At 37.8% G+C, this 27,575-nt stretch overlaps 1 protein-coding gene across 1 annotated transcript in view; it reads left to right on the top strand.

Annotated features, from left to right (window-relative positions):
• Positions 1-27,575, top strand: part of adam12a (ADAM metallopeptidase domain 12a) — a 125,325-nt gene that overhangs the window by 91,982 nt on the left and 5,768 nt on the right. The window contains exons 12-21 of the mRNA XM_084135398.1: positions 7,675-7,852; positions 9,397-9,486; positions 9,697-9,892; positions 10,008-10,116; positions 12,302-12,500; positions 15,702-15,779; positions 18,734-18,842; positions 18,934-19,069; positions 19,884-20,010; positions 21,831-22,019. Of these exons, the coding sequence (XP_083991524.1) occupies positions 7,675-7,852; positions 9,397-9,486; positions 9,697-9,892; positions 10,008-10,116; positions 12,302-12,500; positions 15,702-15,779; positions 18,734-18,842; positions 18,934-19,069; positions 19,884-20,010; positions 21,831-22,019 (1,411 nt within the window). The remainder of the gene's footprint in view (positions 1-7,674; positions 7,853-9,396; positions 9,487-9,696; positions 9,893-10,007; positions 10,117-12,301; positions 12,501-15,701; positions 15,780-18,733; positions 18,843-18,933; positions 19,070-19,883; positions 20,011-21,830; positions 22,020-27,575) is intronic.

Genomic DNA, 27,575 nt, shown 5'->3' with positions numbered 1-27,575 from the left:
CAGAAAATAAGAAACTTATTTGTCAGTTTTGTTCCACCTGCCTTCAGACCTTAAACAAATGAGAGTCTGGAATCGAACAATTAAAGATGGATATTTTTTCCATTACTGCACATTAGTCTGTGCCTCCTCTCACAGAGCTTTCATAGATCAAAGCATAAATGAATTTAACATCACAGCAGGTGCTCGTTTTGCAGCTTCACATCTATATAATTGCATTAATTAAGACATGAGTGGTGAAAAATCCCAGTTGTGAGATCTGAAGCGGCTTCAGGTTTGATGAATCTAATCTCAAGTAGCCAGACTTTATTTGCACAACGTGTGTGGTCAGAGACTTACTCTGAAGAAGACAGGAAGAGATTGACAGCTCAAGCCACCAGCGTGATTTTTAATGTGATGTTTTGGAGCAGATAGATCTGAAATGAGTGTGAGTTTGATCAAATGGGTGAAAATTTCTGTTAATTTCTAAAGTTAATTTTAATAAATTGTGGTTAGAAACAAAAAATGATTTAAACCAGAAAGCCAGAGACCAAAGACAAGCTTTGACATAACAATCAAAAGTTTTTTGTTTGTTTTTTTTAGGGTTTTTTTTACTTTTAATACGTAAGGCCCTTATTTAACGATCTGAAACACAAGTATCAAACGCGAAATGCAAGTAACTTTGTGGGCGCTGTTGCTATTATACCGGCGGGATAAATGACTCTTGCGCCCGACGCAAATCTAAAATGGGTTGGTCTGAAGTAGCTACATTACTCATATGTGGTTTGGGCTAAACGTGAAATAAACCAATCACAGCGTCATCTCACATTCCCTTTAAGAGCAGATGCTCTTGTTCCATGGCGGATTGCTATTATAACAGCGGATTTGCCAGGAGCGCGCCAGGAGCGGTTCACAGCCGAGGAGACCGACGTTCTCGTCAGGGCCGTAAAAGACAGAGAAGTGACATTGTATGGGGATGGAGAAACACACCCAGATTAGCTTCGGTTAAACAGGCGTATAATAATTTGGGTAAATGTGTAAGCTAGATTTATGCCTATTTTTTCACACCTTCATGGACACCACAATGATTTCCCTCGTGTGGAACATTTTTCCTTGTAATTATGTATGGTTTGCAAAAATGTCAACTGCTGCGTCTGTGTAGATGAGAGAAGCAAAGTGTATGCTGTTGTGCACACGCTACATTATGGCCAAGCATGCGCCCTTAAAATAGCCTCTGAATAACACGCCACTGACTTTAGACTAGGTTTCTCCTGGTCTGTGGCGGAATTGTTTTCTGGAACTGCACAATAGCACCAGGGAACGTTTGCGCCGGAACACGCCTCCTCTTTTCGCTGAACCGCCTCCGGGAGCGCAAAATCATTCCCTAATTTACAGACGTGCGTCTGTGGAGGGAAGAGTCCGCTGTGCGTCAGGTGCAAAGTAGGAATGAAACATGCGTCGGTGTACAAAGGCAATTGCGCTGGGTGCAAGATAGGGCCCTAAAATCATTTAACTTTTTATTTCAGATGGATGAGGAAAATAAAGTGGATGGATTAGCTTTCACAGATAAGCACTTTAAAGAGAAATGACAATCATTTATTCACCCTCATGCCATTCCAAACTTGTATGACAATACAATAAACCATTTTTTTGGACTTCAACATCCTTTAAAATATCGTTTGTGATCAGCAGAAGAAAGTCATGCAGGTTTAGAATGACACGAAGGTGTGTAAATGAACAGAGATTTCATTTTTTGGTGAGCTATCCCTTTAAAAATCACTGTATGTGATATAGTGTAACAGAAGGACTCTGGTAGGCGACTTTCTCTTCCTCTCCATTGTGCCTACACACACACACACACACATGCAGGTTCTGTGGCTCCTAACGCTACTATATTTGTTCCTGTTTCTATAGTCTTTGGAAGCTCCTCATACCCTCATAGAGAACAAACCCCACTCACAGTGAGATGCTCTGTGCCCGTGGCACTGCTATTACTGTCACCTCCTGTTGAGCCCAATCCAGAGGAGGTGTTTTAAAAGCTTAGACACACTCGAGTCACTGTGGCTTATCGCTGAGCGCTGATCTCTGGGTTGGCATCAGGAGGCAAGAGAAAGCATCTGCTTATCTCTCATCCTCCCGCAGGCTTATGCCACCCTGGCACGGGTGTCGTGGGTACAGTTGGTTCAGCGAGCGGGGGGGACGATGCTAGCCAGATTTCCATGCTTGCGTTTACCCCGTGGTCTTAGTAAGTGTGCCAGGAATGAAGCGAACATCACTCGTCTCTTCCACAGTATTCTGCTGCATACGAATGGCCTCAGCAAAGCCAACTGGATTCAGAAGCGAATGCTGAAAAGATAAAAGGTGCCCAGCTCTTTGTGTGATGGTTGGAAACTGAATTTATTAAACACTTGTTACATGTTCAGTTTAAAGAGAAATGATAGTGCTGTCATCATTTGTTCATTGCAAACCTCTATAAAAGTCACACAGGAGAAAAGAAACACAGAACCCTGGCAACCGCTCGCATCATCCGATAGTGTTGTGGCACATGCTTGTTCGTCTCCAGAAATGTAAAACTCAAATTAGCAGATCATTTGCAGGTTTTACAACCGAGTATGAATTGCCAGGCTGGTCCAGGCTGGTTTAGAGCTGGTTTTCTGCTGGTCTACCAGCTAAACTGGCACTGCCAGGAATGGGTGACAAGTAGTAATATTTTCTATAATGAAATAATAAAAATATGAATCTTAAATATATTTTGTTGCTTTTTATCTTTTCGCTAAATGTTTTACGTTTATCTAAATGCATTTAAATTAAGTTTTATAAGATTATCCATATTCTGAAAGTGTTAGTAAATGATAAACATAAATCAGAAGTGTGATCATTTGCATATTAGGTCTTTTAAATTTGACAAATGATGGCTTTCAAATATCATGTTAATTTATCATGTTAATTTTGGCTAATTTTTGTTAATTGAATATAATTACCCATTTTTGATTTCATAGCATTATTGGTTTCTTTGATAGTACTTGGAATTGGATCAAAAAGAAAGAACAGTAACTGAATCACCCACTTTTGGTAAATATCAACCTGGAGTGCGTTTCCCAAAAGACGAAGCATAGTTTCTATTTTGCATGACGTGGACTTAATAAATCCTTATCTTGAGCCATAATAAGCAAGCTGACATTCAGTACAACCTGTGTCTTTAATTTAGAATTCATAAAAATGTCATTTACATCTTTTAGTTTGTCAAGAGATCTAAAGCACCGAGTGCGCATGTGCGAACGTGCTCGACTATGTAAGAACGAGCCTATGGTTGAATCTGGAAATAAAGCAAAATAACTGAGAAAAATTAGAAATAGTCCTCAAATGCCATGTTTATAATTTATATCAAAACATCTAGCGTTAATTCGAACTCAAACAGTTTCATTAAAAGAAGTTATTACTCCACCACGTGCGTGACTTCATTAACCAACGTGGTTGAACGAGCAATTTGCGACAATATGGTTTCGGGAAACAGTTGTGACTCGCTAGTTGATTTCTTCAACGATGCATCGCACTACGGTAGTTAAGCAGCGAGTTACGCCGTTGTTCGGGAAACGCACCCCAGCATGGTTTGCAGTTCTTTTTAAGGGAAGCCGTATTTGTTAAGATAATTGAGACGCCAAAGCACATCTGTTGGAAAACATACAGACAGATGGGATTTAAATGTTCATTTATAAACAAAATAATTCAACACAAACCAAAAATGATTAATTTCATGAAGTCATATCCTATGATGTGCTCTCTGAGAGGTGTTTGCTGGCTGATGTTTGAGATCCAGACCAGAACCAGACGACCTGGACGGATTACCACTATTCCTATGTTTGACAGCATTGACAGATGTTTCTCGCCGCATGACATCTCGCAGCAGCCTCGCCACATGCTTCACAATCACATCAGAGCCAATCAAACACGCCTGTGCCAAACAATTTCAATAATTCAAGAGCTATTACCAAATACAAACTCATCACAATCACACAGGACTCGAGCAATCTTCAACTCCAAGAAGAAAAACAAGCAACAACAGGCGTGTTATGAGCTTTCCGTCTGAGGAACACGCATTAAAGTGTCCAGACCGTGCTTCATCTTTATGTTGATGTGTGTGACCATTTAAAGAAACAGCAGTGCGGTCTGAACAGGACATCTGGCTGTGTTTGTGTTCATGCAAAAGCACTGAGGCGTCTTGGGACTGCGGTCAATCTCTTTTTATTTAAATATATGAAGCTTCTCTTATTCTAGTTATTTGATCAAAAATGAAATATGAAATATTGTGAAATATAATTACAAATATAAAAACTGTTATAATTATATTATAAAATGTAATTTATTCCTATGATCAAAGCTGAATTTTCAATGTCATTACTCCAGTCAAAAGTACAATCTTTCGCTTCATTCATTCACTCACTCACTCATTCATTCACTAATTCATTCACTCACTCACTCACTCACTCACTCACTCACTCACTCACTCACTCACTCATTAATTCATTCACTCATTCATTCATTCACTCATTCATTCACTCACTCACTCATTAATTCATTCACTCATTCATTCATTCACTCACTCACTCATTCACTCACTCGCTCGCTCGCTCACTCACTCATTCACTCAGTCAGTCATTCGCTCGCTCGCTCACTCATTCATTCATTCACTAATTCATTCATTCACTCATTCACTCACTCACTCGCTCGCTCACTCACTCATTCACTCAGTCAGTCATTCGCTCGCTCGCTCACTCATTCATTCATTCACTAATTCATTCATTCACTCATTCACTCATTCATTCACTCACTCGCTCACTCACTCACTCCATTTATTCATTCATTCACTCACTCATTCACTCACTCATTCACTCACTCACTCGCTCACTCACTCACTCCATTTATTCATTCATTCACTCACTCATTCATTCACTCACTCACTCATTCATTCATTCATTCATTCATTCACTTTAAAATTTCATAGAAAGCAAATAAATCTTTATTGTGATATTTGGCTAAACATGCACTGCAAATAACTTTAGTTACATACTAGGAAGTAACAATAAGGATGTAAGAACATCTATGAGTGTCTGGGTGTTTAATGCTCAACCTCCAGTTCAACAGCATGTTGTATCTCAATCAGTCAAACTGATTTAATCCTTCAGGATGTTTATCGATGTTATTCAGTGTGTTAATGAAACCAATGATTCAGTTCAGATCCTGCAATCACCATCACTAAATCTTCCTAAAGACCCTCACTGATCACAGATGGTTTCCACCATCATGAGCTCATCAGTCCAGTATCATAATATGTGCCATATGCTTCTTGCTGGGAGCTCTCACGTCGCTGTCAGTCAGAAATGTGGGTTGTAATTTCTCCCAGAGTCTCTAGCTGTGAGTTGGGCTGTTTGTAAACTCGAGATTTCATCATGTAGACGCTGCGGCTAAATATTTTGTTATGCTCCGCAGGGGAGCATTGATATTCTGAGTGGATTTGTGGGCCATTTTTACTGTGTGTGTGTGTGTGTGTGTGTGTGTGTGTAATTGCAGTGAAATCATCAACAACATCCTTGGAAGTGTTTCTGTTAGTGTTACCCAGTGTTGTGTGTCTTGTGCAAACAGACTTCTATTTACTTATTGTAGAGTTAAAGCAATTTTATGCAAAATATTAAGTTGAACATTTGATTTGGACATAAATGTATGTCGGCACAACGACTCTATCATAGTAAAAATCCACCCACTCTTTTTTAATCTCCACAAATAATAAGCAGTGTCTCAGAATAAGCCATTTGCAGATTCTAGCAATGTGACGTGACATGATTAAGCCCCGCCCACAATTGCTGACAGACTCCGCCTTATTAGCATAGACCCGCCCTAAATGATCTGTACACAGTACGCCATGTTTATCTCCTCGCTAGAGCATTTAACAGCAGAATTCAAGTAAAAAATGTATTCTTTTTAAAGTTATTCAATCAAGTGCAGTGAGTGATTTTCTGTTTTTCTTTTATTGTTTGATTCATATTAACAGCATATAGCAGTAGGTACTATATATTACGCTGCTTTTACTTTAATACACATATCTAATATACACATGCGATTTCTTTGCTTGCTGTTTACATTCTTGGACATAACCGACTGTGTTTTTGTGTACTTTGTGTGTTTTTGACATAACATTTTGTGTATTTGACAGTTTAAGCGCAATAAGACGTGAAAGAGAACTTAGTTTAATACTCACAGGAAGCGTCGTCTGACATCCAGCTTTCTGTGCTTCAGAAGTGTGCGTTCAGAAAACCATATATCATAAGTTTAAACTGATATGGCTTTAAATCGCATGCAGATAATAAACTTTCATGATGATGAAGAACTGCAGTGTCACATGATCGTGACCGCAATATAGATGATAATCAAGTTTTGTTAATTTTTTTAAGAGTATCCAGGGAACAAGCTGTAGGCTCCTCCCCCTTTTGGGAAGTGGAGTGGGGAGCAGCGGCTCATTTGCATTTAAAGATACATGCACGAAAACAGCATGCTTTTCCTTTCACTCAGAAATTGGGTGTTTACAACATGGTATAATAAATGATCTGTGAGGTGTTTTGAGCTGAGACTTCACAGACACATTCTGGGAACACCTGAGATGCATATTATACTTGTAAAAAAGGGCATAATAGGTACCTTTTTATTGTTTGAAGCGGATGCCATGACAAATGTCAGTATACCGGAAAGATTTTAAAACGAGAGGTTTATTCATAAATCCATAAGTTCTTACCTTCAGGCTGTGGAAATACAAACCAGAAAACACAACACAACGGGCGCAGCGCTGCAAAGGGACGGGGCTACATAAGGGCTATAGTTTTACATTTTCTGAAGAAAATAAGATGTTTGCACATACAAATCCCACCTCTACGATGGTGTTGTGGACTGTTGCCAGGGACTTGCCAGGTGGTTGCTGTGATGTTCTTAGTGTTTTTTAAAATGTTGTTTGGTGGTTGCTGCAGCATTGCTATGGTGATTTTATCACATTTTGTATCGTTGCTGCAATGCTGTTTTGGGTGGTTGCTAGGGAGTTGCTATGGTATTTTCAGTAGTTTTACTTTCGAGTGATTTTTAAGATGTTATGTGATTGCTAGGGCACTGTGAATGGTTGCTATTGTGTTCTGAGTGGTTTTTAGCATGTCGTTGGTGGTTGATTTGGTGATCTGAGTGTTTTTTAGTGTCTTGTTGGTGGTTGATAGGGTGTTGCTAGGTGGCTGCTAAAGTTTTTTTTTTTTTTTTTTTGTTTCTATGTGGTTTCTAGGTTGTAACAGTGATATTTGCGTACACAAACACTACAAATGAACACAAACCAGTCTATTAGAATCTTGGTTTGTTGGATAATTCAGTCCAAATGAACCTAAACTAGCCAATATGAAGTGTTAGTGCGCACACACACACTTCCCGCTGTCTCCAATTTACAGCTCAGAGAAGCTGGTGAATGCAGTCAGTGTGAATTTTTTACAGGCCCAGGACTCATAAATATCTCTTATCTCGCTGTTTTTTTCCTCTGGGACAGGATGATGTAATTTCCTTGGCACTAGTTCTACTGGCTGATTGGTCCATTTATTTGTGCATATGTTGAATGTCACAAGATTGAACAGTCAGTTTTCTTTCCAATCATCACTGAGGTCATATTTCTTCTTTCAGGTACCCGTTCCCTACAGTCTTCAGTACGTGCAGTAAGAAGGATCTAGCCGCGAGCTTGGAGAAAGGTGTGGGCATGTGTTTGTTCAACATGCCGGAGGTGAAAGTGCTCTATGGAGGCCAGAAATGTGGAAACGGATACGTCGAGGAGGGAGAGCAGTGTGATTGCGGAGATGTGGAGGTACATGAGAGCCTGTGTGTGTGTGTGTTTTGTGTTTAAAAACATATTTCATTCAGACATTTACATGTTTCCCACAAGTGCTACACATTTCCACTCTCTCCAGTGAGTCGTGCATCATTAGCAATCGCGAAATAAACAGTTTCCGCAGCCCAGTGTTTTCTGCGAGCGTGCTGTGAGAAGAAGCACAAGATGTGGTTTGGAAATGAGACGCATCTGTCACACCGGACCGGGAGCTTTGGAGAGGACAGCAGAGAGAAGCCTGTGTTTGTGTCAGAGCGCTTCAGGTGTTTCCTGGGGGGTTAAATCTGTTCATTGATGTCTTTGCTGAAACGTCGCTGGCAGTGCAGTGTAGCATAGCAAAGACATAACAATGTTCTGTGTGTGTGCATCCGTCAACAACCCTCATGTTAAATTTATGTCACATGAATTTCCACGTAGTCAGCAGTCAGAAAGAAGCATCTGGGAAATTATTCAAGTATTTGAAAGTCTTGTACACATATGCAAATGTACTTGAGTCACATTTCAATTAGGACAAAGTTCTGGAGTTTTCTACACCTTTACCACCCAATCACCTTTGTCACACCTTTGGTGCCCAATCTAGCCAAGTCACATTTATTTTTATAGCGCTTTATACAATACAGATTGTTTCAAAGCAGCTTCTCCGTACTAAATATAGAAAAGATATGTGGTTTATGGCCAGAAAAAGTAATGGCCCAGGATGCTGTCACTGCATAAAGCTATCAAAACATCATCAGTTTGGTTAAATTGATTGTGCAAAATCGTTTCTGTTATAATCGATCTCTGTCATGACTCTGGGAGGTCACATGATAATGACAACATGGCGAATGTATAACGTCCAGATTGCATTCATACTACACACATTCATACTATATAGAATGATTGTGAAGTAATTACTTATTCAAAATAAGTGCCTACTCAAGAGAGGATGTGATTTCGACGCAGACAGTGCTTCCCCACCATGGATGGAGTTTTCACTGTTTTCACTGTTATACTGTAGAGGGCGCTGTCTTCTGAAAGAGTACAGAACCTCTGCATCAAAACACAGGCGAAGAAGAGGCAGAAACATGCAATAAAAGCATTGCTTATGCATGTTGTAGTCTTTGACAAAAATGCACATTTCTCAGCTTTTTAAAAAAAAAAAACTATATTTTATTTTTTCGGTGTAACATGCTGGCGTTGGCTGGCAATTTTTTTTGTTTGGAATCTGTAAGATTTTATTTTATGTTTATGAAATCTTCTGCTCACTAATGCTGCTTTCAGTTAATCAAAATGCAGTAAAAACAGTAATATTGTGAAATATTACAATTTGAAACTTGTTTCTATGTGTATATATTTTAAACTGTCATTTATTCCTGTGATCAAAGCTGAATTTTCAGCATCATTACTCCAGTCTTCAGTGTCACATGATCCTTCAGAAATCACTCTAATATGATGATTTGCTGCTCAAGAAACATTTCTGATTATTATCAATGTTGAAAACATTTTTTCTGTTGAGGAATTGTTTTGAATCTGTGTGTCTGTAGGAGTGTCTGAATCCCTGCTGTAATGCCAGCACATGCACACTGAAGGAGGAGGCTGTGTGTGCGCATGGACAGTGCTGTGAAAACTGTCAGGTGACTCGTGATATCCATCATAATTCACCTTATTTATTGCACTTATTTTACAAAATAAGTAAATAAAAGTCCACATTATCCGAAAGCAATACTGATTTTTATTCTTTAGAATAACATGCACTGATGAATCATTCGCAATAAGGCCGGGAACATTAAGAAATTGAGATAAAAGTATTAAAGGACTCATATTGTATATGTTTGTCTGTGTAGCTGAAGCCTCCAGGGACTCCGTGCCGTGAATCCAGTAACTCCTGTGATCTGCCAGAGTTTTGCACCGGCGCCGACCCTCACTGCCCTGCTAACGTCTACCTGCACGACGGACACACCTGCCAGGGTGTAGATGGGCACTGTTACAACGGCATCTGCCAAACACACGAGCAGCAGTGCATCACACTCTGGGGACAGGGTGAGTACAGCGCCACCCGCTGGCCTGGAGGAGCCACGGCTGCATCTGTGAAAACAGTTCATACGCATCAGCCATGTCAATTCCTTTCTGTGAGAAATGTGTGTGCATTTGGCAGGTGCAAAACCAGCTCCAGGAATCTGCTTCGAAAGAGTCAACTCGGCGGGAGATCCGTACGGAAACTGTGGAAAAGACGCAAAGGGGTCATTTGCCAAATGTGAAGCACGGTAGGAGAAAATATCAACTTTGAGTTCAGTATTGCTGGAGCAATATGTGAGTTTATATACAGAAGTAATGAATATACATTATACATTAGTAATAGAAATAAATAAAGAAATAATAAAATACAAAACATCACAAGAAAAAACAAAATAACTGAAAAATGTGAAAAAGTCAAAGTGAAATTTTTTATTTGATGACAAACACCATTATAAAAATTAATTATTATTATTTTTTTTTTACAGAAATTGGGAATATTATTACAGAAATTGTTACTAATTAATATATTTATATATAACCAATAGTTTCATATTTTTGTATGTTACTTTTTTACATTTTTGCTGTTTCATAATTGTTTAGATTTAGCCTATAATAGGTAGATTCCATTGTAAAAACTTGCTTTTTTATTTTGTGACAACATGCCCCGGTATTGGGCACAAAACTTCAATAGCTTTTTTGAAGCCAAGACTTTAAGGTTTGTGTAACAGAAATTGACTTTAAAAAAAAAGAAAGGTGTAAAAATTCACAGGTGTAAAAAGTGTGACAACTAGCCCCTGTCTTCCATAACTGAAATCAAGTACATGAGGGATTTTTTATTATTATTATTATATTGCAGCAGATGGTTGTTGATTTCCTGCTAAATTAAGTATTGAATATTTCAGATTTTTTGGAAGAATGTTGCTTTTAGTGAGTTCACTTCAGGAGTCGGTCGCCAGAAAATGAAAAGAGCCTTCAAATCCTTTGAGTGTTTATTTAAGTGAGAGTGTTTTTCTCTTAAAATTACTTTTTAGATTTAAATTACATGTTAAATGTAATGCATTTTCCTCTCGTCCTGTTCTTTATTGACTGATCAATCCACTGAGAAATCAAGCGCTAGTACAGCCGGACAAATAACCTCATGAGCCTTTAAAAGTGGAAGAAAACAGAAGCCTATTGAGAATGTCACAGTAATTAGCATTTGCAGGTAACACCCGTCATACATTTAGTTTTAATTGAGCTCAAATTGGCTGCTTCACGGATCATATCCTTGATGAAGTAATCACTGTAATGACTGAAGTGGACAGACGGAGAGAGAAACGGGGAACGGACGGTTTTCAGACGCTAATGACTCTTTATTTTGGCCAAAGGGACCTGAGCCACGTCCTGCTCTCTGTCTGTCTGTCTGACTGTCTGACTCTCTTTTTGGACTCGACTGCGTGAGAAACTGCCCTGTGAATGCAGTAATTGGTCTTCATTGGAGAGGATGCCTCATTATTTCTCCATGTTTTGGCTGCATTGGAATCAAAAGATGTATGTCCCATTACCATGATCCTCTGTGGAGGAATCACACTTCAGCGCTGTGAAAACACGGCATATGTGTCAGTCTGGGAAACTGGATAATTCATAACATGGGATCTGTTAGCTATGGAAAAAACGTTATACAAAATTTTAAATGAGTGCTTCTCCGCTGTGGGGTCACAACCCTGAAATGGGTCACGGGTCAGTTCGGACAGCTAGGAAAAAACAAGGCTAGATGTAAATAATAAAATGCATATACAATTATATATACCGTCAAACTAAACATTATTCAGACACCAGATATCATTTTTGAGATTGTTTTACTAGTGTGTGCAGGACACTATAATTAATTTATGTAAGTGAGGAGAGCAAAATAAAGTAAACTGTGACATATTATACCCAAAAATTCTTCATACAGTGACTACCAGTAAAATTTATAAAAATTTTGGGACCAATTATTATTCAGACACTTTGACCTGACCGTGGTTTGCTTAAGTGTTTTTTCTTTAATTGCTAATGCGACCTTTTTACACCACAGACTGAACAAAATTAAGCATTGCTTTTAGAATTTGTTGAGCTAAATTGGTATTAACTAATTGTGTAGTTAAATTTAACACTGACAGATATTCAACATAATTCATTTGTGAGACAGTCTAACAGAAGGATGACCAAAAACCAGTGAAATATCAACTGATTTCATAACTCTGAATTCCATTTTATTACCATTTTCTAAACTATAGCAAATAAACTGTGATAATGTGAGATAAGTGTTGAAGGTGTCTGAGTAAATTTTGGTTTTACTGTATATTGAAGCCTTTTTTAACTACAAAAGGTATAGTGAATGCGCTTATATTCTCCAATCTTCTTTGTAATAAGTTTTGCATTTCAAAACGTTTTCTTGCTGTTGTTTTCCAGGGATGCTAAATGTGGGAAGATCCAGTGTCAGGGCGGAGCCAACCGGCCGGTGATCGGCACCAATGCCGTCTCCATAGAAACCAACATCCCACTCCAGGAGGGCGGGCGTATCCTCTGCCGCGGGACTCACGTGTACCTGGGAGACGACATGCCGGATCCGGGCCTCGTGCTCACCGGCACCAAATGTGGAGAAAACATGGTAAAGAGAGCAAATAATGAGAAGATGTTTATTTATCAAATCAGACCATTACTAAAAAAATATTTTAATTCAAATCAGGCCTGTGTGGATCAACAACATCAGGACTGCAGTGGGTTGAATTGCTTTGCTATTCTTTTGCTAGAGTATTACTATTATTATTATATTATTTTAAGGTATATACTGTATATATTAGGGGTGGAACGGTACACAGAAGTCACGGTTCGGTTCAGACATCACGGTTCGGTACGAGTTCGGTACAATGGAGGGAAAAGCAAAACAAAAATGCAGAAGGCTTGTGCATGTCTCAGGCTGGACCACCAAAGGAAAATAAATTACTTAAGCCTTGTATTTTTTTAATAAGTTTTATTAATAAAGTAAAGGCATAGAACCAGTTTATTTGTAGTGCACTGACAATAGTGTTATGTAATTAGTTTATTAATTCAATTAATAAAAAGACAAAAAGACCTTCTTGAGATATGTACAGAAGAGGATTAGGGCCAAGCAATAATAAAAAAATAAAACCATCTCGAGATTAAAGTCATTATAATGCGAGATTAAACTCGTAAAATTTCGAGAAAAAAAGTCGAAATACAATCTTGAGAATAAAGTCGTTGTGTTTCGAGAAAAAAAGTCGAAATGAAATGTAGAGAATAACTCATTCGATCAGTGTTCATTGCATAGCCTACTGATATCAACCTCATCGAGGTTTCGTGGTTTCCCAGGATACCATAAGACGCATTATTAATCGTTGTTGGTTGTGTACGCCTCCATCCACAGAATGTAACGACTGTAACCATCTATACAGCCATTAATGGCAATGCCGTACGGTTTTAATTTATCATAGCTGTCCATATGAGTGCATTTGGGCCAGCGCAAGTGTACTGGCGTCTTCTCCTTCATCGAAATTCCACATCTTGAGGATCAACAAGTTTAATAATGCGTCTTATGGTATCCTGGGAAACCACGAAACCTCCATGAATTTCATGTTGGACAAAAGCGAGTACATCGTGCAAATTGGACTGATTTTTTCTTCTAAAAAGACCTAGCCGACCTAGACCTAAGAATGTTCTATTCTTTGTTACTGAAAGAAAGTCTAAAATATAGCTTGACTAAGTGATCCAACTCTGCCATGTCCTCTATCAGTAGCCTATGCAATGAACACTGATCGAATGCGTTATTCTCTACATTTCATTTCGACTTTTTTTCTCGAAACACAATGACTTTATTCTCGATATTTAATGAGTTTATTCTCAAGATTGTATTTCGACTTTTTTTCTTGAAATTTAATGAGTTTAATCTCGCATTATAATGACTTTAATCTCGAGATGGTTTTATTTTTTTATTATTGCTTGGCCCTAATCCTCTTCCGTAGATATGTTTGGTAATTGTACCTGAATTAATTGAACATTAATTTGCTACATTTCAGATTAATATATTTGTATTAAATATAATATATTTATAACATATAATAATAAATATAATAATATATAATAATATATTAAACACTTTGCAGTTTGAATGATGTCCTGCATAAACAAAATGACGGATGTTTTTATGTTTCCACTGTTCGATCGCGCCCGTGCCTCACACACACACACACACACACACCACACACACACACACGCACACAAATATAAGTAAACACTTTACGCCCGCAGATTAGGTGTCCCTAAAGAACCCGCGTATCTAACAGTAGTTCCGCATTACATTAATTAATTTGCACGCGAGTTTTATTTATTTTTATACCGTGTATTCTCCGTGAAAATTTATGGACCGAACCGTGACGCCCGTACCGTTTCGGTTCAATACAAATACATGTACCGTTCCACCTCTAATATATATATATATACATATATATATATTAAGGGACAATATTTGCTCTGTAGAATTGATTTTCATGAGCATTTTTACCCATAATATGTACAGTACTGTGCAAAAGTCTTAGGCATGTTAATATCCAAAAAAAAAAATGTTTTTAAGTCAGTTATTTCTATCTTTTGCTGTAGTGTGTCAGTAGGAAATATCAGTTAACATCTCCAAACATTCTTTTTGCCATTAATTGTAATAATCCGATTGTGTATGCACAAGGAATCTGACAACAGCCGGTATGATCTGATCTCACCATCATCGAGTCCGTCTGTGATTACATGAAGAAACAGAAAAAACTGAGACAGACTAAATCCAGAAGAACTGCGGGAACGTCTCCGAGACGCTTGAAGAAATCTTCCTGCAAAGCTACAGTACTGTGAAAATACTGGCACTTGTGTTAAAATGCTGTAAAGTGAGAATGCTTTCAAAAATAAAATCACAAATTGAATTTATTTATGATTTAACTTCTATTAACTAATTCAAATCAATATATGGTGTAACGACCCTTTGCATTTAAAACGGCTTTTGTCCAGGTACACTTGCGCATAGTTTTTCAGGTAGCTTTGCAGGAAGGTTTCTTCAAGCGTCTCGGAGACGTTCCCGCAGTTCTTCTGGATATTAACATGCCTAAGACTTTTGCACAGTACTGTATGTATGCATGCAAATTCACTAAACATTTACAACAGTGCGGCTTCTTATTCATTAACCACATACAATCATTTTAAATGCTGAATTTCATTCTCATTCTTTTCGATGCAAAACGTCACATTTAAAATGTAAATTAGGCTCATTATAGATTTACAAATATGCCTATAATAGTGTATTATGAAATATGTCAAAGGTCACATCATGGCAAAACAACAGCAACAAAAAAGGAGTTTACTATATGGTGGTATTATTTGTCCATGCTTTGTAAATATCTAGCATGTTTTTGTCACTTTTGGTGTCATTTTTACCCCAATCCCTAGCTTATTTCTGACCCTGATCTATTATCATTATAATTCATTTGTAGAATATATAAAAATCAGTAAGAAGTCTTAGCTCCCATGCAAAGGTAAACTGCAATAACAGCACATTTAGTCAGAATTGAGTCACCAAATTAAATCAGGGATGTTAACTAAGGAAAAAGTGTCCTCATTGACAACTGGAAATTACCCTGACATCACAGTATTACAGTAAACCAGTAAATGTGTGTCAAACTGAATTGCATGTGACACATACAAGAAATTTCCTCCATTTGGATGGATCATTGCTGGATGACAGTATGTTTGGGTGGAGTTGAGCTGATGACACAATCATCACTAAATAAAGTGTCTCTCTGTGCGTCTCCAGATGTGTGTGAACAGACAGTGTCAGAACATCAGTGTGCTCGGGGTTCACGACTGTTCAGACAAGTGCAGCGGACATGGGGTGAGTTTTTATCACAACGTCTGACTGTCTTTACAACATCACAGTTTCACTTGGAAATATATCTGAATGGCGAACATCATTTCATGTGTAACCCGGAAACCAATCTGAACTTATCGTGAGAGCTTCATCTCCATAGACTTAACTTAATAAGCAACTTAATAAGCAACTTAATAAGCCCAGACAGTGGAGAAATCTTCCTGATAACATGAGGGATCTTTGCTGAATCTAATGTGGCGTTCATGCCAGGATTACCATAATTACACAATGTCCTCATAAATGAGTCTGAAAAATTCACTCATAACACTGAAATAGGCTTAGAGTGACTTTGTTAGTAATGATGACTGCATTAATTCAAGTCAAATTTATTTGTATAGCACTATTCACAATACACATTGTTTCAAAGCAGCTTGACAGAAAAAAGATCTTAATGTTTATATTATCTTAATATATCATCGCTATATATATCGCTATATATATATATATATACGTATGATATATGTGTATATATATATATATATATATATATATATATATATATATATATATATATATATATATATATATATATATATTACACATCCCCTCACACATAGAGAGAGATCAATGCATTTCATATGTATACATATACTGACAATTGGCACTCATCTCAAGCTCCAGAGGTTTGTATATATGTATATATATTAATATATCATCATATATTATTATCAGATTAGATCTGGATTACATTTTTGGACGGTTTTTGAGATTTGCTATATATTATACATCGCTTTACATGATTGTATGTATGTGCATATAGTTGGTTACTTATATATCCAACTTTATATAAAGAGCTGAGCGATGATATAATTACATTCTGCAACTAAAAAAAAAAAAAAAATCAGGCAGTTGAGATTTACTTTATTCACCTATCCATTCTCACGTAATATTGAAGAACCCATATGTTATATGGAAACTATGGAACAGAAATATGTGTTGAAGGTGCTGTAACTACCATTAACTGCTGACGTATCAATGGTTAAAGTCAGAGCTTTAATGACAAATTGTGCTTCCCGCTCATAATTATGAGTTTGAATTTGATGTGAATGTGATTTTTACAAAGTTAGAAACACAAAATTATAGTAATTCCGTTGTTGTTGTGAATTCTTGAATGGAAAGTCTCAGAGAGAGAATTGAAAATGTCTTGCTTATTGGAAATATGGTTTCTAGAAATAATCTGTGTTATGCTGAACATAATTATAGTAATTCTGACATGACTTGAATGCAACTAAAAGCCACTTATATTTCACGTGGTTCTCTCTCTGTGTTGTGATGTAAGACTCACACACGCAGAAGCATAGGATCCCTCTGAATGGGTCAATCAATCAGCCTCAATAACCTCATTTATGTCCAGCTCAAAGTGCCGTTCATCAGGTTTCTGCTGTCAAACACTCACTTATGAGCTATGCAAGAGCCCTTTTATTTTTAAAGAGTAGCAAGACATTTATATTATTATCACAAATGAGCGCAATTTGTGGAGCTTGTTAGTATCTATTAGGAATATTCCTCACATTACAATACAAATCTGAGGAACAAAATCATGATGCATGTTTGTGTGACAGGTGCTTTTCCACTTTACCCAATGACCTGTTTGATAATGTGCATATAAAAAAAACATCTACAGGCTAGTCTGGGTAGGTTTTATGAACCACGGTCTGTTTTACACATTTAGATTGCCTGTACGAGTTCCTGCTTTTTGAAAATCTTCATTCAATTAGGAAAAGCTTGTATAGATTACTGTAAAAATGAGTCCAGATGAGATCTGTGTAAATATCGGGGGGCGAAACCTGACGGAGTGAATGTGTTTTAGCTCCAGCATTATCTCACAATAAAACAAGTCTTCCAGAGGAACAGGTTACATGTTTGTGCAGAGATAGTGAGAAACAGATAGTGGACGTCGATGAATGAGCTCATGAATCTCCAGATTAGATCAAGATGTTCAACATCTGCAGCTCATCAGCACCAAGAGAGAAGAAGCAGAAACAAATGCTGCCAAATGGAGAAGAAAGGAAGTGTTTGAGTGTTTGGTGGATGTTGAGGAGGTGCTCTCCGAGACTTACAGCATGCAAACACACATGTATAGACCATGAAGACATGTTCCTACCAAAGTTGTATTTTACATTTAGCAATTAAAATGTTCAAGAGAATATGTCCAGGTAATATTTCATCTTATATCAAATTAAACCTACTGTATTTTAGGGCCTTTGATAATTTTTACATTGTCATTGTAATTACTTCCATGATAATCAACCACGTTTAAACTATATATATATATAATATTTAATAATAATATATTTATACATCTTATTTTTCATTGGAACAGGTAGTGGACAAATAATTGCATATTGACACAAATATTCTTACATTTATTTCTTATTTTATATATATTATTTAATAATAATATATCGTATTTATATATCTTATTGTTTTCTTACAGCTTTGGCTAAGATAGTGGACATATACTTCCATATTTACATAAATATTCTTAAATATATTTCTTATTTTGTATATATATACGTATATATATATATATACTTTTTGGCAAAAGTAGTGGACAAAAACTTGCATATTTACATAAATTTTCTTACAATTATTCGTTTATATATATATATATATATATATATATATATATATATATATATATATATAATATTTAATAATATATATATATATAAAAAAATATTACAGCTTTGGTAAAGGTAGTGGAGAAATACTTGCATATTTACATAAATATTCTTTCTAAACAAGAATAAATGATAGTACATTTTTGCAACTATGTTTCTCTTATTTACATTGGTAGGTGTTCTTATGTCTGTTAGCTAAACCTATGCTCTTTAATTTTTCTGTAATGTAAAGTAGATCCATCTGAGTATTAATGCAGGTGTGATGTGACGGCTGTGCTATTGTCTTGTGTGCAGGTTTGTAATAATAATAAGAACTGTCACTGTGAGGCTCTGTGGGCTCCTCCGTTCTGTGATAAAGCTGGATTTGGAGGAAGCATGGACAGCGGCCCGATGAGACCGGCAGGTATTAAACGTGTGTGTGTGATTGTTGTCCTGCTCTTCAACAGTGTCTGTTCACTTCACAGATGTGTGTGTGTGTGTGTGTGTACATGCAGACAGCAGCAGTGTGACGGTGGGAATCCTGGTGGCGTTTCTGTGTCTGCTGTGTGTTGGAATAATCGCGTGCATTAAGAGGAAAACTCTGCTCAGCCTGTTCTTCAGCAATAAGAAGAACACCATCGAAAAACTGAGGTATTAAACCTGCACAGCTGAAATAAACAATCACTTTGAAGGAGCAAGAGGCCATGCTAAAATATAAAAGGAGATAACAGTATTTAGTTTTGTTCCTTTTGAAGTCCACAAAGTCATAATATGGCAACACTTTATTTTGTTAGTCCACTTTAGACATTCCACTAATTACAAGTAACTTTGCAACTACATGTCAACTGTAACTTATTTTACTAACCCTACCCATACCCCTAACAGTCTACTTATACTCTAATGAGAGTTAGTTGACATGTAGTTGCAAAGTTACTTATAATCAGTAGAATGACAAAAGTGGACTATCGAAATAAAGTGTAAGTTTTTCAAGACCATTTTCTGACCCTTAGAACTAAACAGGCTGTTTCTGCTACTCTGTCGTCGAGAATTATATATGTAAATGAGTTGCATTGTGATTGGCTAAACTCTGTGTGTACTGCCGTAGTTCATGATGTGAATCTGGGGAGAGGAAGTTCACAAATTCTGAATATGCATTGATATGTAAATGTGGGTTAATTTGCACATGATTGCAATGCCATAACCGTACAAATTTCCATTTTGCAGTCTGGGAATGGCTTCACGTTGTTAATGTTACAATAATGCACATCATTAATGCAATGTCCTACATTGTCACTCTTAGAAAAAGAAGGTAATTTTTTTTTATTAAACAGCTAACCTGTTAACCCATTAACATGAAAGTATTATGCAATCACTCCTTATTGAATGTTTTTGGCATAAAGTGTTCTTTAAAACACCATTCAACCTTTTTTTCTAAAGAGTGTTTTCTGTTTTTACTTTGCTGCAGGTCTGTCGGACCCAACAGGCTGAACAGTCCAGCTCACACACACACTGGCACTCAAACACACTCGATGTACAGAACGTCTCCTCAACGTCAGACTAGAGCTTTACCACAAAGTGCCAGCATATATAAGGTGTGTGTGTGTGTGTGTGTGTGTGTGTGTGTGTGTGTGTGTATGTACCTCCTGCTCTCCTTCCTCATCACTCATTTGCATATATCATACGTATGCATACACACACATATATATATATTACACATCCCCTCACACATAGAGAGAGATATGCATTTCATATGTATATACTGACAATTGGCTCTCATCTCAAGCTCCAGAGGTTTGTTTAACAAAAAGCACAACAAAGATAAATTGAGCGTTGAGCATCTGAAACCTGCTCTTTAGCTGTCAGACCACACATGCTCTATACAGCAATTACAAATTGTTGGAAAATCAGTAGAGACGCCTGTCAGCCAGATGGATTGTACATGCAATTTTGATCTCAGGGCTGTTGTTGAGAAAAGCAGTTGAGATCTGTGATTAGAGGATGTGTAAAGGACCACGACTGACCCCTGTGGTGCAGCGGATGCCCTGCTGCGAGTGTGTTCAAACGTTTGGGGTCAGTGAGTTTTTTGTTTTTTGTCTCTAATCAGTGGCGTAACTTTGTTTTAAAAAGTGGGTGGGACATGTGGGGTGGGGGTTGCTAATACAATGCTAAATCAGATATATGTACAATAACATTACGATGTCCAGCAATCGATTTAAATAGTAGGCTACATGGGGTTTAATTTGTCGTTTAATGAGATGTAGCCTAATATATGTTTTCAGTGCCGAGAATTTTCGTGTGAACAAATACATAGATCCGCCTATTTGACAAACGTGTAATTTAATGGTCCAGTGGTAGACCGTTCGCCAAGTGTGTCAGAGGTTCTGGGTTCTAATTTGCACTTGTATAGTTTTTTTTTTCTCGTATAGTTTTTTTTTTTCTCATTAAAACAGGCAGGGACACGTTTGTCTGCATTGTGTTTTGTGATTTCACCAGAATGAATAGAGAGTATCCGCAACGGATTGAAGCGTGCGTCCGAGTGAAGACAGTGCGGCGTGTGCGCGAACCACACGAGAAAACACAGTATCCACGCCTCTGATCGCAGTGGCAACGAGCACCACTTGATTTAAAAAACACATTTCAGCACTAGATCGTCTCTTATTTAAAAAACGGAACGAAATGAATGCTCTGCCAGTTAACTTGGGATGTTTTATTTATTTGTAGAATTGGTACATTCGTGCCGCGAGATGTTTTAAAAAGTGGTGGGGACAATATCGACCCTGGCAAAAAGTAGTGGGGACATGTCCCACCCGTCCCACCCGCAAATTACGCCTATGTCTCTAATGCGCATTAAGGCAGCATTTTTGATCAGACATACAGTTAAAAAAATATATATATTGTGAAACATTATTAGTTTAAATGAACTGTTTTCTATTTCAATATATTGTAAACTGTAATTTATTCCTGTGATCAAAGCTGAATTTTCAGCATCATTACTCCAGTCTTCAGTGTCACATGATCCTTGTTTTTGGTGTACTGTTCTTTTAAGAGCGACTGCAGTATCTGGTCCTCATAATGTGTGATGATGGTAACAGGATAGAGGATGTAGGTCTGTTTGATGTTAGGCAAGGTGAGGTTAAACAGACACACACACACACACACAGAGTTTCTGTCTCTCATCTCCTTTTGTTCGTCACATCTGGCGTGTGTGTGTGCGCTCATATGAGACTCATTTGTATCATTTAAGAGGATAGTTCAGCCAAAAATGAGTCATCATTTACTCACCCTGTTTCTGTGGAACAGAAAAGGAGATGTTAGACAGAATGTTCATAATGTACACCAAATATTACTGGAAGCTTGTGTGACATGAATCCATTGTGAAGTGTGTTCTCTCTCTCTCTCTCTCTCTCTCTAGCCTCAGTCTCCTCTCCAGACGGTGGGATCTGTGGTCCCGTCTCATGGTCTCCGCCGACTGCCCCAGTGCCCTCCAGTGCACCTCTCTCACCCGCTGCCACTGACGCCACCACACACACACACACACTCGTCTCCACCCAGAGCCCCCGCACCAGCGCTTGCCTGCCAGAACGTCTGCAAGATCGCCATGGTGAGTGTGTGTGTGTGTGTGTGTGTGTGTGTGCGTGGGTGTGTAAATATGCCTGTGATAATTACAACGCTGCAGAAACTAGATTTTGTTGTGAGTGCGAGGGTGTTCTGAGTTGTTGCTAGAATGTTGCTAGGTCAAGTCAAGTCTCCTTTATTTATATAGCGCTTTTTACAGTACAGATTGTTTCAAAGCAGCTTTACAGAGATAACAGGAAGATAATGCAATATCATACAGCAGATCTAGAAGAGAATAGTGTCATTGTCCAGCTTAAGTAAGTTCAGTGATGGTTCATTTTTGTTGTAAAAAAAAGTTATTAATTTAGTTCATTTATCTATACAGCCACTCAGGAGAAAACCGTGATGTTATCATCTGGCTCAGTTCTGTTCTGTTCTGATGGTCTCAGTGCAGGCAGATCAATCATATTGTTGAATATATCGCTAGGTGGTTGCTAGGGTGTTCTGCATGGTTGCTAGGTGGTTGCTAAGATGTTTTTGGTTGGCTAAACTCGTTTTGGTTGCTAGGACGTTTTCTGTGGTTCTGTTCGTTTGCGAGGGTATTGTTGGGTGGTTTCAAGTGTGTGATATGGTTGCTAGGGGGTTGCTAAGATGTTCTGGGTGGTTGGTAGGGTGTTCTGCTGGGTTGTTAGGGCGTTGCTTTGATATTTTAGGTGTTTGCTTGGATGTTCTGTGTGGTTCTGTTTGTTTGCTAGGGTATTGTTGGGTGGTTTCAAGTGTGTTCTAGATGGTTGCTAGTGTTCTGCATGGCTGTTATTAAGTTGCTAAGATGTTTTGAGTGGTTGCTAGGACGTTCTAAGTGGTTCTGTGTGTTATGGCTATGGTATGAATGGTTTCTTGGGTGTTGTTAGGTGGTTGCTAGAGTGTTCTGTATGGTTGCTAGGTGGTTTTTTACTGGTTCAAGTGAAAAGCTGACTTGGGTCCCTCCTACAATGTGCATGTATGAAACTTTTTTCCTTCCACCTGTTTTATCATCCAGCAGTCAGGTGTGATACTGAGAAAAATAATAGCACACCCAGTTTGATGCTTACAGTTGGGGGCTTGTTCAAATTAATGAGCAACAGCACCACTGATAAGAACATGGTATACACTTCTACATTGTCCTACAAAGGCAAAAGATCTTAACTCGCTAGAGTGTGGAACTGAGAAAAATGACTTTAAAGATTTTTAGTTGTCCCGCCAAATTAATTATAGGCAGGACACTGGAAATCTGGCAAATAGATGTTTTATCTACATAAAAAAAATATCTACATAAAAAAATCTTGAGCTCAAACTTGACTTTTGACCACTATTTTAAAGTTACTGTACTCTGCCTTTGTATTGTCAGCAAAAAGTGAGAAGTCATGCCAAGGCAAAAGGCAGTAACTTCCACATTATCAATATTTGGTTGCTGATCACCATTAACAAAATCATTATAGCAACACCTGTATAAAATCTAGTGATCATGGCATTTAGTTTGTATGATTTAAAATTACTTATAGCCATCTACTTACTGCTATCCTGTGCTTTGGTTGCATTCTGATGACATTATTAATACATTTGACATGACAAAATACCTCCATAGATATATTAGTCCAGCGTTGGCTCGACCGTGTTTAGGGCGGTGCTGAAGGCGCCGGCGAAGTTTTGGCACTCTGCCAGCTTGATGCATGAGTGTTTCAACCAGGTCCGGTACCCGAACTGGGTGAGGCGGGGCTTTAGTTCTTTGTTGTATTCATCTGCTACGGCATGTGTAACATTTTTCTGTCAACGCTGCATAATCCTTCACGATCGATATCGCACGTTTGTCGATGGAGCGGTTTCAGAGTCAGACCATACTGTTCTGACCGCATTTGTGCAGGACAAAGCTCTGAGGACATCAGAAGTTGGACTGAGGGACTGATGGCAGCTGTTCAAAGTACACAGGCTACACCGTAATTTTAATTTTAATGGACATTAAAACAAAGGCAGAACCGTACAATCTGGTAGGTAGCATTATTTGATAGAACACCGGCACAGTAACTTCATATTGACGCTTGGCTAAACAAAGGCAGAGTACCGTAACTCAATTTGAGCGCTCCAAAACAAAGCCAAAGAGCGGTAACTGATGTTACGGTGTTCTGCCTAGGTTTCTCATGGGCTTTTGGAAGTTACTGTTAAGACAACTAATTATTTTCTCGAAAAAACAACGCAATTGATTCAAGATACTCATCCACATGATAAAGCAGGTCTTGAATGTGCCAAAAATATAAATAACTCATTTTCGACCAAAAACGAAGTTACGGTCTTTTGCCTTTGCACGGCAGTATACATGTCAGCAGGTTCATGTATTTCTTATTTCATTTATTTTCATCGTTCTCTCATTCCCCAGCAGTGTTGCAATGGCGAGTCAGAGCTCATTGTTCTTGCACACGGTAATAGATTTACAGTTTAATGTTGGAGCTCCAGTGGTGTGAACAGGCCTCTTTCATTAGACCACTGTGTTGTAGTAAATCTCAAGTGTTTTCAGAGGTTCATGCAAGCCTCTGGCGGGCCAGTAGAGACCGCGTGACGTGAGTCGATCAGAATGGAACAGAAAGCTCAAGGTTTGACATGGCTTAAAATAGTCTGCCTCAGACAAATTGACTAACTCAATTTAAAGGTAGGGTAGGCAAGTTTGGAGAGGCTAGTAATAGCAAGCTTAGAAAGCATAAGATTTTTGTCAACGGATATTTCTTGGAAAGATATTTTTCCAGTGTTTCGTGAGCAGAACAATCCAAAAACACATTAAATAACAGTACAGCCCATTGAAGAGATGCATGTCTGTCCCTCACAGCCTCGCTTTCATTCCCATTAAAAATCAAAGATGGCGCTGCTGTGAATAAGGTCTATTGAAAGGCATAAATTGGAGTCACAAACCGCTCTGAGTATAACGTCACGGGTTTCCATCTCTTCCAAATTACAGTAGTTATGATGTGAACGCAGCAAAAGCTGGTTGTTTTGGTTCAGGAGGAACTGTAAAAGGTGCTGCGGTTTCGTTTGCGCTGCTCGGTGACTGACGTCTGTCTAAAGGCCCTTGCACACTGAGTCCGAAATTCGCGTCTGGAATTTTCGCTCATTAAAAAATAAATACAACCTCACGTTATGTCAATCACGCTTACACACTGCCTCCGAAACTTTCGTCCGTCATAAAAAAAATTGGACCGAGTTCGATTTTCTGCGTTTTTCGCATCCGTAGCAAGCATTTTGAATGGTGTTTTGACAATTCAGAGCCACCGAATCACGAATACGAAAAAACGCATACGAAAATTTCGGACTCAGTGTGCAAGGACCTTAACTCTGCATAGCATGAAATGAGCTGATGACGTGTGAGGTCTGTGCGAGCAGGTACGCGGAGGTCCTACACCTTCCTCAGATGATATATATATATACATGCATTAATTTAGACCACTTAACTTAGTGATTACTATCTGGATGTGAAGAGGCGTTCAACCAGCATAACAAAAAATGTTTCTGGAACAAATCGCCTACCCTGCCTTTAAATTGCATTTGTAAAAAATCTCATTAAATGTGGCTCTTTTACGATCAGTGACAACAAAGACAGTGTTAAAGACATTAAATAACTCAGACTAGAATGGAGTTAATTCCCTGAGGATTATATGTGGATGGGTGAGGATGACATGCGCCTTTCTGTTGTTTGATAAATTGTCGCAATTTGTTGGTTTGTCCCATAAAAACCTGCTTGTAAAAGAAGAGTCTTTGTCTTTTTTATATGAAGCCCTGTGGAGAGACATATAGCAGAAAGAGGAAGGAACTGGATAGGTGAGGATGATCCGTCTCAAGAGAAACAACACAAAACCTCATTAAAACAGCCATGAACCAACAAATCACACTAAGACTTCTATCAGAAGTGACTTGCATCGCATTCAAGGTTTACATTTTAGCAGATCATGCATTCCCTGGAAAATGAAACCATGGCCTTGGCCATATTTATTTACTGATTTTTATTTTCTTATTTTATTTGTTTGTTTGTTTGTTTGTTTAAATAACGAGAATAAAAGGTTCTTCATGGAGCTTAAAGCACCAGACTCTAAAACACAATTTATGGTTCAAATTTCAGCCTGTATTTTATTTATTTTTAAATTAATTAATGTTAACTAAATTAATATACTTTTAGTAAAATTAATGTTCATTTTTATATTTTAATTGTTATGCAATTCAGCAAATTAACCTAAACACACACTTTTATGTTTTATGCCAACTAATTATTAGGTCAATAATTGTTTATTCCTGTGATGAAAGCTGAATGTTCAGCATCATTACTCCAGTCTTCAGTGTCACATGATCCTTCAGAAATCATTCTAATATGATGATTTGATGCTCAAGAAACATTTATGATTATTATCAATGTTGAAAACAGTTTTGCTGCTTCATATTCTTGAGGAAACCATGATACAAAAAAATAATAGAAATCTTATGTGACATTATAAATGTCTTTACTGTCACTTTTGACCACATTTCTTTAAAAGAAACAAAATCTTACTGACCCCAAACTTTTAAACTGGAATATACCTTTAAACTTAAAGGGATAGTTCACCCAAAAATGAAAATGCTGTCCTCATTTACTCTTCCTCAAGTTGTTCCAAACCTGTATGACTTTCTTTCTTCTGCTGAACACAAAAGAAGATATTTTAAAGAAGGTTGGTAATTAAACAGTTGCTGGTCCCCATTGACTTCCATAGTATTTTTTTTTCCTACTGAAGTCAATGGGGTCCATCAGTCGTTTGGTTACCGACTTTCTTCAAAATATCTTCTTTTGTGTTCAGCAGAAGAAAGAAAGTCATACAGGTTTGGAACAACTTGAGGAAGAGTAAATGAGGACAGCATTTTCATTTTTGGGTGAACTATCCCTTTAAACACAATATCCTGAGTCATTGGGTGAATGAATCGTGTGTGTGTGTGTGTGTGTGTGTGTGTGTGTGTGTGTGTGTGTGTGTGTGTGTGTGTGTGTGTGTGTGTGTGTGTGTGTGTGTGTGTGTGTGTGTGTGTGTGTGTGTGTGTGTGTGTGTGTGTGTGAGAGGACATTCATCCCTGATGCAGCTCTTCAAAACTTTCCATCAGGGAAGCATTAGACATTAGACTCACTCCTTGCAAAGTTTCTCAAGACCTTTTTATAAAACAACTCTCTGTCGTCAGCAATCATGCAACGCTTGAGATATGACCAGTTCAGAGCAATTCAGAGGGAAGTGGGACATGAAATCATGTTTGGATCTGAAGCAAGATGAAGATGATGATGATGAGAGAATGAGGACCAGATGGAGAGCAGGTAGCAGGTTATCATTACCTCATAGTCAGCGGGGAGATTAGGAACACGTGAGCATGTCACATGACCTCTGGAGAGAGTTGCTATGGCAGCAGTGAAGCCACACACTGCAGTGAAGTTTGATTAGCTTTCACTGCCCTCTGGTGGACGCTCAAAACAGGAGAAAATTAAATATATTAATAATCTTATAATAATAATATTAAGTTATATATATACAATATTATATATTTTTTCATATTTATTATTGTATTTATTTTATTT

Source organism: Abramis brama (genome assembly GCF_963993115.1).
Source record: "Abramis brama genome assembly, chromosome: 14".
NCBI classification, from domain to species: Eukaryota; Metazoa; Chordata; class Actinopteri; order Cypriniformes; family Leuciscidae; genus Abramis; species Abramis brama.
Note: the sequence above shows the minus strand (reverse complement) of the source record. Positions and strands in the feature narration are given on the sequence as shown.